This window comes from Eptesicus fuscus, chromosome 7 (assembly GCF_027574615.1).
Source record: "Eptesicus fuscus isolate TK198812 chromosome 7, DD_ASM_mEF_20220401, whole genome shotgun sequence".
NCBI classification, from domain to species: domain Eukaryota; kingdom Metazoa; phylum Chordata; class Mammalia; order Chiroptera; family Vespertilionidae; genus Eptesicus; species Eptesicus fuscus.
The window spans coordinates 91,970,501-91,986,446 of record NC_072479.1 but is presented as its reverse complement, the minus strand read 5'-3'; the positions used below and the strand labels follow the sequence as shown (position 1 = coordinate 91,986,446).

At 38.2% G+C, this 15,946-nt stretch overlaps 1 protein-coding gene across 4 annotated transcripts in view; it reads left to right on the top strand.

Moving 5' to 3' along the window:
* ANKS1B (ankyrin repeat and sterile alpha motif domain containing 1B) overlaps positions 1–15,946 on the top strand; it is an 808,746-nt gene that overhangs the window by 184,894 nt on the left and 607,906 nt on the right. For all 4 annotated transcript variants that reach the window (XM_054719390.1, XM_054719389.1, XM_054719388.1 and 1 more), the window contains exon 9: positions 330–473. In XM_054719390.1, coding sequence (XP_054575365.1) covers positions 330–473 — 144 coding nt within the window. The remainder of the gene's footprint in view (positions 1–329; positions 474–15,946) is intronic.

The following is a 15,946-nucleotide window of genomic DNA, read 5'->3' as shown; positions in this document are numbered from 1 at the left end:
GCATACTATTCTTCTGATTGCATTTAGAAATCATAAGATTTTTCTCATTTGTTGCTATTCAGCTATTGCTTGGGTCATTTTCGTGTCCTGTTCTTTGTTACGAACTTTGTATCTTATCAGTCTTTCCCACCCAATTTTTTCACTTTCAGCTTAAAATTGAATTATACATATTCTTTTTGGCTGAGTCAGATGGTGCAGTCACATAACTATGGCTAGAATTAAGCTGACTTGCTTGCTACAATACACCATAAAAATTTAAATTTAATTGATGTTAAGATATCTAAATAACATTGATATAATACATTGGTCTAATATAAATTTAATTTCAGAGAACTTCATCTACAATAAATTTGTCACCAGGAGAAGTGGAAGAAGAAGATGATGATGAAAACACTTGTGGGCCCTCAGGACTCTGGGAAGCGTTGACTCCTTGCAATGGATGTAGGAACCTTGGCTTCCCTATTCTTGCACAGGTAACAGTTTGCTTTTCTTAAGGTATAATTAGACATAAAAACGGTTGCCTATGTTTTTAACCCTTTGCACTCTCTTGCTTTTTTCTCGATTCCTTTATTCCAATGCTAACCGTGTCGAGTCACACTCGACATCCGAGTGCAAAAGGTTAAGTAAGTCCTTTTTCCCTCTGGAAATCCAGTTAGTATCTTGTTCGCTTTGTAATTTTTCTTCAGTTAAGGTCAGCAATATATTTATATAACTTGCTATACATATATGCATATGCAAACACATATTTTACATAATTTTATGTAGTTGTTTTATTTTGGTCATGATACTAGTTCCAGAAAAATGGAGTTACTCATGAGATTTTAATATTTATTATCCATAAATATTTATTAAAATGCTATTTGAAATTAAATCATAATTTGTATTAAAATAATAATAAAAATGATTTACAAAGAAACATACTAGGGCTCTATAAGAGCATAGTGATTTTTTTCTTAGCACAATGGATTCCATTGTAGAATAATGTGTGGCATTATTAGTACAACCCCAAAATGAGAGGCGAACACTAAAACATTGACTACAATTTTGAACCCATTTTGCTCTTCATTAAGTCAATTTTAATTCGATTGTATCACCTTCAAATTCCTATTGTATGCTATGGACTACAAGCCCTTAGGGGAATTTCAGAAAAAATAAAATAAGCCAAACACAGTTAAGAAATTTGAAACCACAATGAAATATTTCTACAGAAAAATGAAAAAGCATGTTATAAAAAAACAAAACAACAAAACAACAACAGTGGAATAGCAAAGGTATGTCTGTGTACTTACATAAAGCAATCTCTTCACCTTACTATGAACTGTTTATAGGACTTTAAGACAACTTATCGTAACCATTACATAATTATTACCAATATGTGCTGGGCTGTGAGTTCCATAAAAGTAAGGAGTATGTATTGCTCACCATCCAAGGTCTAATGCCATCACAGTCCCTGGTGTATTGTCAGAAATAAGTAACAAATGTGTATATTCTAGGGTTTCATTTCTTTACTTACAGTGTTTACATCCAGATGCCCACCATCACCATTTGGTCACTGTTGTGCACATCGATCACTTCTCCTTTTTTGTATGAAGTCACTCTCAAACATCAGTGTGGACTTGAATATGGTATACTCCTCCTTGTCCAACTGCCGCTGTGGTTTCCCCACGGGGGTATTCAACATGCCCAACTGCAGGCCTCTTTTGGCTGTGTGATACGGAAACATGGTTGGCTGTCCATGGCTCTCTCTTGAGACGTCTCCTCCACACCTTCCTTACCGCAGCTCGCAGAGCGTCCTGTTGTCCACCCTCTCTAGCAGGTGGGCTAAGGGTGGTCTTCTGCAGGTTTTTTGTCTCTGAGTGACTGAGGACAGGGTGGGGGCGCTGATTACTGACTTGGCAGGGTTAAAGATGGTCGCTCCTGCACCAGACTGTGCCCTGAGGGCGGGGAGTGGGGTCTGCAGATCTCTATCCTCCCATATGTCAGGGTGCGCGGAAGTCCAGGTGTGAGGAATTGGTGTTCACTCGGGGAGGACTTCCTTTTAAGCCAGACACACTGGTTCGCAAAAACCTCTGCTCTTTGATTTAGCAGCCTCAGCGGCCAATCCCTCTGTTCCTCTTTTCTGGAACCAAATTCTCCACCTACGCTCAAACTACCCCGAGGGTGTGCTTTTCACTCTTCTGCCCCTTGTGACCTGTGCCCATCACCCTTTTCTCTCTGTTGCCCTGCAGCCCCTCCCTCATCACAGGGACACTGTCCTTTGGACCTCACTGTGCCACCCTGCCCACCACAGCTCAGCAGACCACCCCCTCACACCAGGGTCCCTCGAAGAATCTGAATAAATACTGGCAAATTGCTCTCCATAAGAGTTAGGCAAATTTCTGTTAGGTCTGAGTTTAAAATATCCATAGTCTCTCAGCCAGCACTTCTAATTGTAGACAATTTAATTGTGGAATTTACCTTAAGGAGGGAATTGGGCAAGTTGGTAAACAGGTTAGTACAGGATGTTTTTCAAGGTGTATTGTGTCAAAAAAGACAATAACCAAGAATAATATCTTACAGTAGGGATTTGTTAAATTATGGAGCATTCTATGATATAATATTCTATATCCATAAAAATGATTATGTAGTTTTGCACTTATTGAAATGAAAAGATACCCCGGACTTTAAAGGAGCGGAGTGAATGTATTTCAAACTAGCATTATGTGCATGGTCCAATTTATGTAAAATCATCTGTGTGTGTGTGTGTGTGTGTGTGTGTGTGTGTGTGTGTGTGTGTGTTTGGGTTTGAAAGTATTTCAGTAAAATGTTTAAGTGCTTATCTGGATGTTGTGGTTTTGATTTTCTTTTTTCTACTTTCTATTTTTATTAGGATAATTATTTCTGTTAAGAGGGAAAATAAAGCTGTTTTTATAAGCAATGTCTAATTTTTACAGCCATGATAATTTTTATATTTTGACACACCCTCAAATTGCTGATGAGATTTTTTAACCTTTTCCCTAAACATCTACACTCTGACTATACAGTGAAAAGAGCCTCAAACATTAAGCTATGTTCTAGTCTTCACCAATTGTCAGATTGTATATAAAAATGGTCTGAGGAATTTTGCCAACTATTTTAAATACTATCAATTTAATAAGATTAAAATATCTTTATTGGCACAACAATATACCCAACACATACACATATACATATATAAAGCAATGGTTTTTAAATTAAATCTATTGGGATAATATTGGTTAATAAAATTATCATCTGTTTATTGCATTGTGTGTTTACCACCCAAAATAAATTCTTCCATCACCATGTATTTGACCCGCTTTACCATTTACTACCTCCCTCCCACCCCATTGCCCTCTGGTAACCACCATAATGGTGTCTGTGTTTATGAGTTTTTATTTGTTTGTCTTGCTTGCTCATTTGTTGTTTTCAGTTATATACCCCACATATAAGTGAAATCATATGGGTCTTGACTTTTTCTGTTGGACTCCCATTGCTTAGCGTAATATTCTCAAGATCTATCCATGTTGTCACAAATGAAAGCATTTCATTTTTTCTTATGGCTGAGTAGTATTCCATTGTGTACATGTACCACATATTCTTTATCTAACCATCTATTAAAGGACACTTTGGTGGTTTCCACATCTTGGCTACCATGAATAATGATGCAATGAACATAGGGATATATAGTATACTAGAGGCCCATCGCATGAAGAGATTCGTGCAATAGGCCTTCCTTCCCTTGGCTTCCAGCACGGGTTTTCCTCCAGCACCCAGGACCCAGGCCTTTGCTCCGGCCAGAGTCTGCCATCTTCATCTTCGCTGCTTCGCTGCAGACTCCAGCTGGAGTCTGCCATCTTCGCTACAGACTCCGGCTGGAGTCTGCCATCTTTGTCTTCATTGCAGACTCCAGAGTCTGAAGTCTTGTCTTCGCTGCGGCACTCCGCTCCTGTAGATCCCTTCGCCCCCCGCCCTCCCTCTCATAGCAGGTGTCCTGCCCCGCCTGGCCACTCTGCGCCTGGAGCCTCTGGGTGGCCGCCATCTTTAGCCTTCTAATTTGCATACTCACTCTGATTGGCTGTGGGTGTAGCGAAGGTACGGTCATTTTTACATGTTTGTCTATTATTAGGTAAGATGTTTTTTGTGTTTTTTTTAAAGCGTAGCATTTCTCTATTTAGAAGGTCAAGAGGTCTTTCTTATGTTTCTCAGTAGGTGGCGCTAAAGCATAAGTCTTTTTTGTTTCTCTTGCATTGATCTGGCTTCTCAGATCTCTGCAGGGGCAGTGGAAAATGCTCTGTATTCCCTGGGGAGGTGAGTGTCTCTTCGGTAACCAAGTCACTTCAGGGCACCAACCCCATGGGGAGATGTGGTGGGTGATGAGATGCTGAGCCCAAGAAATCCTAGTGCTACCCCACCAGACACTGCTGGCCCTGCAGCGCCATGGGTGGGGACAGGGTGAGCTGGGAGAGGCCAGCTGGTGCCTTTGTGGCTTTGTTCTCCTCTCAGTAAAGGCGACTGCCAGACCTCAGCTGCCTCACCACTGTATCTCCACCCTTGTCGCTGGGATTAGCTGCAGCACGCTTCTGCCTCCCCAGCTCTCCAGGCTGCAGATCCTCGGTGCTTCAGCATCATCTGGGGCCCTCTACGAGCCAGGAGAGGGCCAGGCACCATGGCTTTGTTTTTCTGCCTGACAATGGCAGCCACCAGACAACCGCAGCCACACCTCTGTACTCCATCTCCCGGTTCTCCCCCAGCCTCTCCATCCCCACCCTGTCAGTGGCCTCAGCCAAGCACATATAGACCACTCAAGGCAGGATTGCTCCCTGTATCTGTCTGCTCCTCAGGGATTTGTCCCGTCTCTAAAGACTCACAGTGAGCTCTGGGCCGTGTCTGTGACACCCATCTCTGTTCCTCTCCCTTCCCCTCCCCGGTTCTTTCTGATTTGCCCACCTTCAGATGTTTCGATGTCCACAGCTCAGCCATGTTGGTGTGTCGAGCAGAGAATCCTTTCTTGAGTTATAGCTGTTCAATTTGTTGGAACTTCAAGGGGGAGAGACCAGGGAAACTCATGCTGCCTTCTTCTGATAGCCCAAAGTTATAGTTTTTGAGTCTTTAGTTTGTTCTATATATCAAAGAGGACATTTTTCTTCCTTTCAGATTAAAATATCTGGTATTTATGGCAATGTATTTTTCCTTTATTTATTGAAAGGCCTATTCACATATCAGTATCAGTTCTCACTGGCTTGTTCAAAGTCCTTATATCAAGTGGTTCTGGTGTGTGTTGTTTTGAAAGAAATAGGTAGCATTGGGCACAGTATAATTTGGGTGCTATTTAAAAATTAAAATGAAGATATATCAGTTTGCTTAAAAGCACTTATATGCCATGCACTTTTATTACCAGGTATTTATCTTAGGTTTCCATTAAAGCACTGAGTTAATTGCCTTGTATCCAGAGAAACCAGAAACTATTCTGCTTGTAGGGTCCACAGACTTTCAGAATTTTTTCCAATCTAGTCATTAGACCGACAATAGTAGAACCTCTGTTATTTGGCCTGATAACCATCGTGGGTAGCATTCTGGCAAGTATGTCTCTATTTTCATGAATATGATGAAGTTTTTCTGAAATTCCTCTTGCTATTTAGAAAACTATCTTTTTTTTTGTATTTGCCTCAATACTTAAGAAGCTCAGGTGGCTAAATAAAAATCGACCTGAGATTAAGTAATTCTTTTTATGTAAATGCAGCAGCTTTCTATATGCTTGCTCTTAGAACAGATTTCCATACAGCTACTCATTGGCTATTCATAAACTAAATTTATGTTCCCTCTTCTTTATGTTAGAGTTTGTCATTGGGTAGATTATTTAACCTCCTTAGGCCTTATTTTCATCATCCTTGAAGTTGAGATGATCCTTTAGGTATCTTTCAACTCCAGAATAGTTATGGTTTTGTGACAGGGGTTCCAATACTCCAAACAATAATTATGAGTCAAGGAATTACTCAGCTATCGACAGCTTTGGGAATTGTGATTCAACACATAGCCTTATTTTGTTGCTGATTTTCTTCTTGCTGAAACTTTTAAAAGAACCAACATTTGAAATGTAGAAATGACACAAATGGTAGCTTAGTAAGCTGGCAGTCAGTGGGGGTAGTGCTTGAAACTGTGTAATTGAAAATATGAGTTACATATTTTATTTTATTTATTTTTAAATAAAATTTAAAAATATTTTTTATTGATTTCAGAGAGGAAGGAAGCAGGAGACAAAGATAGAAACAGCAATGATGAGACAGAATCATTGATTGGCTGCCTGCTGCATGCCCCACACTGGGGATTGGGCCCACAACCTGGGCATGTGCCCAGACCAGGAATTGAACCATGATTCATAGGTCCATGTTCAACCACTGAGCCACACCAGCAGGGCATGGGTTACATATTTTAAACAGAATTTAGTTGATTATGAACATGGCTGTGATAGGCAGATTAATCCTCCCAAAACATGTCCACATCTTCATGTTTACAACCTGTGAATAGGTGACCTTTCACGGCAAAGGGATTTTACAGATGTGATGAAGGTAAGGATCCTGTGAAGGAGAGACATCCTGGATTATCCAGATGGACCCAATGTGGTCATTATGGCCCGCCTGAGAGACAAGCAGGAGGGTCAGAATCAGAGAAGGAGATGTGATGATGAAGCAGAGTTGGAAGTGACATGGTCACGAACCAAGGGGATGGAGTTCGCTGAAAAACAGGAAATGGCTCCTTCCCTACGACCTCCTGAAGGAACCAGCCCTGCCAACACCTTGATTTTAGCCCCGTGAGAATAATTTTGAGCTTTCAACATGCAGAACTGTAAAGGAATAAATTTGTGTTGTTTAAAGCGATTAAGTATGTGGTCGTTTGTTACAGCAGCTCTGGGAAACGAATGCAGATTTTGATACCAGGAAGTGAGATGCTGCTGTAACAAATACATTAAAATATGCAAGTGGCTTTGTAATTGTGTAGTGGGGAGAGGCCTGAAAAGTTCTGAGTAGCCTGGGAGAATAAGACTAGACTCCTTGGGGCAGAAATATGAATCTTAAAGGTCCTGCCAGTGAGGGCTCAGAAGGAAGGGCTAGGTAGAGAAAACCTATGTTGTCTTAGAGAATACCTAAATTGTCATAAATAGAATGTTTTTAAAAACATGGATATTAAAGGCACTACTGGTAAGGCTTAAAAAGTGAGGAGAATGGTAGAGAACCTGTATTATCTTAGAGTAGCAATTTTCAACCCCCCGCCCCCTTTTTTGAAATTTCATGGCACGCATAAACTAATTAGTAAAATTCTGTGACACACGAAAAGAGATATTTTTTTTTTTTGCCAATCTGACAAAAAACACACATACCACAACAACACAGTATAATTTTGATTCATTCACACTGGATGGCTATTGTTGTGTTGGCTGTTGTCATTTTTTTACTTGAAAAGGAATAAAAGAAAAAAGAGGTCAGTGCCCCTGACTAAATAGTCAGGTACTGAAAGTTTTAAAAGTTCTTGCACTCTTAATCGCTGTCTTAAAGAATAGCTAAATCATCATAGAGAGAATGTTGGTAGACATGAATGTTAAAGATAGTTCTGGTAAGGGCTGAAAATTAAATGAGGAACATGTTATTGAAAATGGGAGGAAAGGAGAAAGTAGCAGAAAGCCTAGCAGAATTGTGTTCTGTAGTTATGTGGAAGGCAGAACTAGTAAGTGATGAACTTGGATATTTGGCTTAGGAGATTTCCGGAAGTCAGACATAATATAAATTTCTATGTTTTCAAGTCTCTTTTTATGTTGTTAAGTAGTTATATAGTAATTTTAAATACACAAATATCTACATTTATTGTTTTATTTTCTGATTATTTCACAACAATTGTTTCTATTGTGTATAGATACTTTTCCCATTGTATTTTCTTACTGGTTGTTGCTGGTAGATAGGAAAGTTGTTGACTTTTGGATAGGTTCCTTATACTTGGTTACCTTATGAATTACATTGTGGTTTATAAAAATGCTCCAGTTGAATTTTTAATTAGGCAATTATATCATCTGGAGAGGCTAGTAATCATGTCTCTGACTTTTCAATGTTCATAATCATTTGGTTTTTATCTCTTAACCAATTGGTTGGATCTGACATTACAGTGGAATATTGGTAGTGTGGACTCAGCAATCTTAAAACTGGAGACCTCCATACATATATAAATAGTGTCTCTAATGTTGCTCTTAAGGTTTCTTCTATCTCTGTTCTTATACATGGGTTTTTGTTTTTAGAACATAAGTTTTGGAATCCCAATATTTATTCTGTATATGCTCTATATTTCATTTCTATGATAACAAAACCATTTAACATTATTAGTAATTTATCACTTAAATTATGTTAGTTTTCTGGTTATATGACTAAGCATTTTTACATTAAAGCAATGCATTATAGTTGTCTACAAATCTTTAATACCTATCACAGCACCTGCTTTATAGCAAGCAATCAATAAGTATTGAATGTGTCACACCCCAGAGTGAATCTCAAGTTTATCACATCTCTAACACGTCTCTGAGATTCTTGGTTCATCAACTTTATTTATTTATTTAAAAATTATTTTTTGATTACACTTTACATTCAGTATTATTTTGTGTTAGTTTCAGGTGTACATCACAATGGTTAGACAATCCTATACTTTACAAAGTGGTCCCTCCTGTATTTCAAATACCCACCTGGCATTGTACATAGGTGTATCTTATTTCTCTGAGAATAAGTATTTAATTTACTCACAGTATATTTATCTCCCTTCTCTCCTCCTCTAAATGGGGTTAGTTTTTTAAATTGATTTTTAGAGAAAGAGGAAGGGAGAGGGAGAGAGAGAGAAACATTGATGTGAGAGCACAACATCCATTGGCTGCCTCCTGCACGCCCCCTACTGGGGATGGATCCATGTGGCCTCACTGAGAATAGAACCAGCAACCTTTCAGTGCATGGACTATGCCTAACCAACTGAGCCACACTGGCCAGGGCAAAATGTGGCTATATTTTATGATACATTTTACTGGTTAGCTTGGTGGCTTTAAATAATATTATAATTAACTTTAAATCATATTTTTCTGTTATGTTTCATTGATTTAGACAGTATCTCTTGACTTCCTATTTTTAAAAATGAAGATATTAGCTCCTGTGCTCTTTCTTTCGTTTTTCAACCCCTCTTTATCTGCTGTCTTCTTATTTTTTGTTTGTTTGTTTTTACCTACTGTCTTTTTTTAGCTACACTTCTATTTACATGCTGTCAAGCTAGTAGACATCTATGTTCTATCCTGAGACATTGGCCAAGTTTCCCATGTTTTGTTCATAGGCTGACACTACAAAATATGATCAGTGAGTCACATTTACATGTTTATGTTTATAGATGACATGCTGATATTATTATTTTTTTCTATCAAGACCCTAAGCTATTTTGAAGGAGAATGTATCTAGAATTAAAATGAAATAGCTTCTATCTTTTTTGCACTCCATTAATTGCTTAATATCTTACCAGCATGTAATTTTCTTTCTATTTGGCTTGTGATATTGGTTAGATTAACCTCATAGGCTCTGTAGCTGTCCTGTTAATCAATTTTTGGCTCTCTACTCTTCTCTGAAGCCTCATGGTTTAGATTTCCCATGCCATGAAGGCAAAGTCGTGTAACTCATATTCTAGAGATACTCTGTAGAAGAGTTTCTTAGATCCTAATTTTCTCTTTTTTCCCCCAGCTTATATTTTATCCTAGAATCTTTTTTTAATTGTTTACATTATTACATATGTCTCCTTTTTCCCTGATTGACCCCCCCCCTGCCACTCCCACCCCTCAGGATAAGACCCCACCACCCCAATGTCCTTGTCCATTGGTTTTGCTACTATGCATGCATACAAGTCCTTTGGTTGATCTCTTACCGCTCCTCCCCTACCTTCTCTCTGAGGTTGGATGGTCTGTTCAGTGTTTCTTTGTCTCTGGATCTATATTTGTTCATCAGTATGTGTTGTTCATTATATCCCACATATGAGTGAGATCATGTGATATTTATCTATCTCCAACTGGCTTATTTTGCTTAGCATATTGCTCTCCAGGCCCATCCATGCTGTTGCAAATGGTAAGAATTCATTCTTTTTTACAGCAGCGTAGTATTCCATTGTATAGATGTACCACAGTTTTTAATCCATTTGTCTGCTGATGGGCACTTAGGCTGTTTCTGAATCTTAGCTATTGTAAGTTGTGCTGCTATGAACATAGGGGTGCATATATCCTTTCTCATAGATGTTTCTGTTTTCTTGGGATATATTCCTAGAAGTGGGATAACTGGGTCAAATGGGAGTTCCATTTTCTCTTTTTAATTTCAGCAGCCCTGCACACTGAGATGCATAAGCCACCATTTGTGGTACTAGACATGTGAGCTGAGAGCAGAGCAGGGATGACCTAATGGTTGCCATCAATGGGAGGGGTACTCAGATTATAATAATAATAATATCAGTTTATAGAATTTGTTAAAACCCTAAAGATTCTTTGTTTAATACTAATACTCAGATCCCAAGTCCTTCCCTTTTCCTCTAGATTATATACATACATTTTATTATGCCCTTATATGGATACTAGAGGCCTGGTGCACGAATTAGTGCACAAGTGGGGTCCCTCGGCCTGGCCGGCGATAGGGGCTGTCTCTCCCAGTCCCAATTGGGGCCAATGGGAATCGGCTGGCCAGGGAGGGACCATGGAAGGGCTCCAGGGCATGTCCAGGCCCATCTCGCCCAGTCCCCATTGGCCGGAACCCAGCAGCAAGCTAACCTACCGGTCGGAGCATCCACCCTCTGGTGGTCAGTGTGTGTCACAGCAACTGGTCGAGCAGTTGACCAAACAGTCGACCAATCAGTCAGACACTTAACATATTAGGCTTTTATATATATAGATGCCATATGTACTAGATACGTAGGTGGGATATGTTTCCAGGATACTGCTAAAAGATAAGCATGTGGGAACACACCACCATAATATTTATGTAGTATAAAAACCAGGAAAGTGTGTTGACATGAGGGAGACTGTAATCCTGGTTATGAATTCTACCATATCTTTTCCTAATGTAGCTGTTTTATGTTTAAAGAATGTGTAATGGAGATAATACATTTAAAAGTACATGGGTGGATTGATATCCTTGTTTTGTTTCTTTCATTCTAATCAAACTGCTTGTTTAACATTTTAATGAAGATTTTCAACCTAACAACTTTCTAGTCAGATTTTTTTTTTTTTGAGTTCTTCATTGCCTTTCTTTTCCTTGTACAATTTTCCTTTATCATATCCTCATTAAGTTTCTAAATTCTTCCTTACCATCTATTGAGTCTCTCTTTTTTTCCCTGGCTATCTCAATACTAAAATTGTCTATTTCTCTGCTTCAGTCTCTACCCTTTGCTTTCTGGGCTTGCTGGAAAAATCTTTCATTATTGTTCTCATGATAGGATCCTTGTTCCTGGCTTCATATCATGTTCTTACTTTATTTCTTGACTGTACTTGAGTATCATTAAGTAGCCTCTCAAGGCAGAGCTTTTTAGTCCATGAGTGATGGAAACTTTTATTTTTCTCTCATATTTGATCATCAGTTTGATTTCTAGGTTAAAATTTATTTTTGCCTCAAAATTAGAAAGTTTTGAACAACTTCCTTTTAGTGTCTATTGCTATTATTCCTGTGCTTATGGCTTGTTATTTTTTTCTTCTCTCTTGATGCTTATAAGGTCTGATTTTTACATTTTTGGTGTTCTAGAATTTTATGTCTAGTTGTGGGGTTTTAAAAATGTATCAGTGCATGTGAGTTCTCCCTTTTAATATTAAAATTGTATCTTTCAGCTCTGGGAAAATACTTTTCTACTTTAAAAAGATATTTCTTCCTTTCATTCTCATTCTTTTCTTTTTAGAGTATCTATTAATTAGATGTTAAAGCCCCTACATTCATCTTTTTCATATTTTAATTTCCCCCATATCTTTGTGTTTTTTTCTCTCCAATTTATTTTTCAATACTTTCTTGATTTGTATGTTTTAGCAATCAGCTTTACTTTCTAAGAGTTGTTTTTTTTTTTTTTGTTTTTTTTTGTATTCTCTAATTGTGTCTTTCTCAAAGCATCCTGTTCTGAACTTTCTGAGTGGATAGCTACTTGTAAGAAGTATTATAAGATTTCTCGCCTTCTCCCTCCCTCTCTGAAATAAATAAAAGTATATATTAAAAAAAGAAGTATTGTAAGACTCTATTTCAAATCTCATAAAATGAGCCACAGTGCAGAAAGAGATGCTTTCATGTCTACCAGAGAAGGGGAAGACATAAGTGAAGTCAGGAGGATGCTGGTCAATTAGCCTGTAAAGGAAGTAATTCTTTGGCTGTGTTAGAGGTGACAGGTGCATGACCATAGAATATGGGTAGGATACATACTGCAAGTTATAAATTCTTAGTGATATGCAGGATGTGCTCATCCTATCAGGATCCTAATTCATGAACGTGGTGTTTGAGAGCTGTCTGCAGTCTGACTCCTGTTACTCTCCCCTCTGTCATACTTAAACAAGTGGGATTGCCAAGAATGGGAACACACTTCAGCTTTCCAGGTTTTGTGCGTTACCACGAGTCCTTTCCAGTACCCGAAATGCCCTACCTTATTTCAGCATCTATGAACCCACCCATTCATAGCAGGTACACAACAAATATTTCTTCTCAAACTTTTCAAACCAAGGAGACATATGGAGTCTATTTACATAGTGGTAAAGGGAATAAGTGAGAAAATAATATTTTCTCTTGAAGTTCTTTTTTTAGGAAAAATGATTATAACTGAAAGAATAATAATTCTCTGAGTTGGATCAGTTCTAGGAAGGCATGCTTGATGCCTCTGTGCCATCTGTCACCAGGAACCTATTAGATGAGGAAACTGAGGTGCAAAGAGGTCTGTTAACTTGTTTATGGTGACAGTGTGAAGTAGCAGAGGTGAATATTCCAACACAGGTCTATTTGGACCTAATGCCTAGAGCCCCCCATGTTTTTCTCTTTATCATTCAACCATGCCTCCTAAGAGAAGAATGTTGTTCACATTTACATCTTCTAAATGTTAATGGATCATTATTTCTATTAGAGAATTAATGAAGGTTTCCAATTATTTTAGTGTCTCCAACAAATTTCATTGTGGCTTATTCTGAGTTTAATCTTAGCTACAATTTGGAATAGACTTTATATTTACATTTAGAAATACATTTGATATTTACCTATTTTTCTCTTTGATATATATTTTTTAATATATTTTATTGATTTTTTACAGAGAGGAAGGGAGAGGGATAGAAAGCTAGAAACATCGATGAGAGAGAAACATCGACCAGCTGCCTCCTGCACACCCCCTACCGGGGATGTGCCCGCAACCAATGTACATGCCCTTGACCGGAATCGAACTTGGGACCTTTCAGTCCTCAGGCCGACGCTCTATCCACTGAGCCAAACCGGTTTTGGCTCTCTTTGATATTTTAATTGAATAGTTTATCCTGCCCTGACTGATATTTCATTGTTTAGCTGTTGAATATCTGCTGCTTTCATTTTAAAATGTGGTTCCTTTTTATACACTACAGAAGTACAGCTAAGATTTTTTTAAAAAAATGAATATAGCTTGATATACTTGAAAGTCAGGTAGACCTAATTTTAATCGCAGCTTTGCAACTTACTAGATATATGCCTTTGGTCAATCAAATAACCTGTCTATACTATTTCACCATTTGTAAAAGAGAGAACTTATACCTACCTTGTAGAATGTATTTAAAGCCCATAGAACAATGCCAAACCCATAGTCGCTTCTCAACAAATGGTAGCCTTTATTTATTTTTATTGCTTCTTTTTTTAAAATATATTTTATTGATTTTTCACAGAGAGGAAGGGAGAGGGACAGAGAGTTACAAACATCGATGAGAGAGAAACATCGATCAGCTGCCTCCTGCACACCCCCTACTGGGGATGTATCCACAACCAAGGTACATGCCCTTGACCAGAATCGTACCCGGGACCCTTCAGTCCGCAGGCCGACGCTCTAACCACTGAGCCAAACCGGTCAGGGCTTTTTTGCTTCTTTTTAAAAGCAGACACCATTATCCAGTTAAGAAGTCATCCAGTCTCTGCTTAAATATCACCAGGAGTGAAAGCATGTTCTGTAAAGTCCCAGCTCTAACAAATACAAGTGGTAGGACCTCAGAAATAAATCACTTTGACTCCTTGGAAAATGAGAATGATAACAGTACTTACTCCTTAGAGTTGTAGAGAGGAATAAATGACATATATTGCTTATATTGTGCTTATAATAGTGTCTAACACTCAGTAAATGCTCAATAAATGTTCACTAGCAGTAGAACACTTCCTAAAAATACTACATTTTGTCACCTGTTGTATTTTTTTTTCACATTAAAAGTTGTTCCAGTTTTTCCTTATGTGTGTTGATTAATTATAATGAAGCATACAGTGCACGGTGAATTAATTCTTAACTTGGTTTAATGAGGCTACTGTCTTTAGCTAGCAACCCACTTTAGCTGCCCACCAGCCACCTACCCTCATAAGCCTTTAAATAAATATTTGCTGAATGAATTGGCTATGGCAGGGGTCTGCAAACGCTCTCTTATAAAATGTCAGATAGTAAATATTTTAGGTTTGATGCCATATGGTCTCTGTCGCAATTACTCAGCGTAGCACGAATGCAGCCATAGACAATATGAGAATGAGTGGGCATGGCTGTGTTCTTATAAATCCGTATTTATGAAAATGGTCATCAGCTTGAATTATTGCTGAAGTTTATTGTCCTCAGGTCTACGGAGTAAGAAAATTAGATCCCCAGTACTTAGAATGAAAGCCACATCAATGTGGGTTTAATTGAAAATATTTTGAAATAAGAAAATGTTTTATCCTGTACAGAAAAATAGGAGATTGGAGAAAAGGCAAAAATGCATTCTTCATATATAACAAGACTCCAAAGTGCCAGTTTTTAAACTTTTAAGCTCAAAGCACAATTTCACAGAAATCATTTTGGATGTTCAGCTCAAACACATTTCTAAGCAACCGAAACCAGATTAGAGTTCATACAGAGCCACTTGGGATTTTGAAAAAATAAATTCTAAATGAGATGAATACGCTCTGTGGTATGTAAGATGGGTACTTCTTATGTGAGATGAGTACTTCTTCCAAATGTTAGTGTGCAATTACTTGGTGCAAAACTATTAACTCTGTAGGATTGAAGGCCCAACTCAAATGCCACTTTCTTCCCAAAATCTTATTCAGTCCTCCCCTGTCAGAAACAATCTCTTTTCTCTTAATAGTCAAATAACTTATTTTTGACATCTGTGGATTTTCCCTTATGTTATAGTTGTGCAGTTATGTAACATCTTTTCTTTGCGCTTGTAAGGTACCTGAGGCAGTGTCTGTGTCTGACAAATGTTTATGTTCCCTAACACACCCTGCTTATGCCTTGTACGCAGGAGGCACTCTGGCTAGGCTTGTTGATTTATGAATTTTTCTTTCACTCTTACCCTAGGAAGCAAGCTGGAATGGTGTGAAAAGCCTTTTCTTTGACAATCTGAGTTCAAATTCTGACTTGATCACTTGCTTACAAACTACTCAACCTATGAATCAGCCTCAGTTTCTTCATCTATAGAATGAGGATTATTCCAACATTGAATTGTTTTCTGAGGATTAAATGAGTTGATATATGTCAAGTGCCTAACAGAAAACCTAACACATAAAACAGTAGCCTTTATTATACCTAAAGGATGTATTCAACTTCTCTGTTTAACCCACTATATGATGGGATTGTTTTAAAAATGACTAATTAGCCTGGACATTGTGGCTCAGTTGGTTGAGCATCGTCCCATATACCAGGAGGTGGCTGGTTTGATTCCTGGTCTGGGCACATGCCCAGGTGGCAGGCT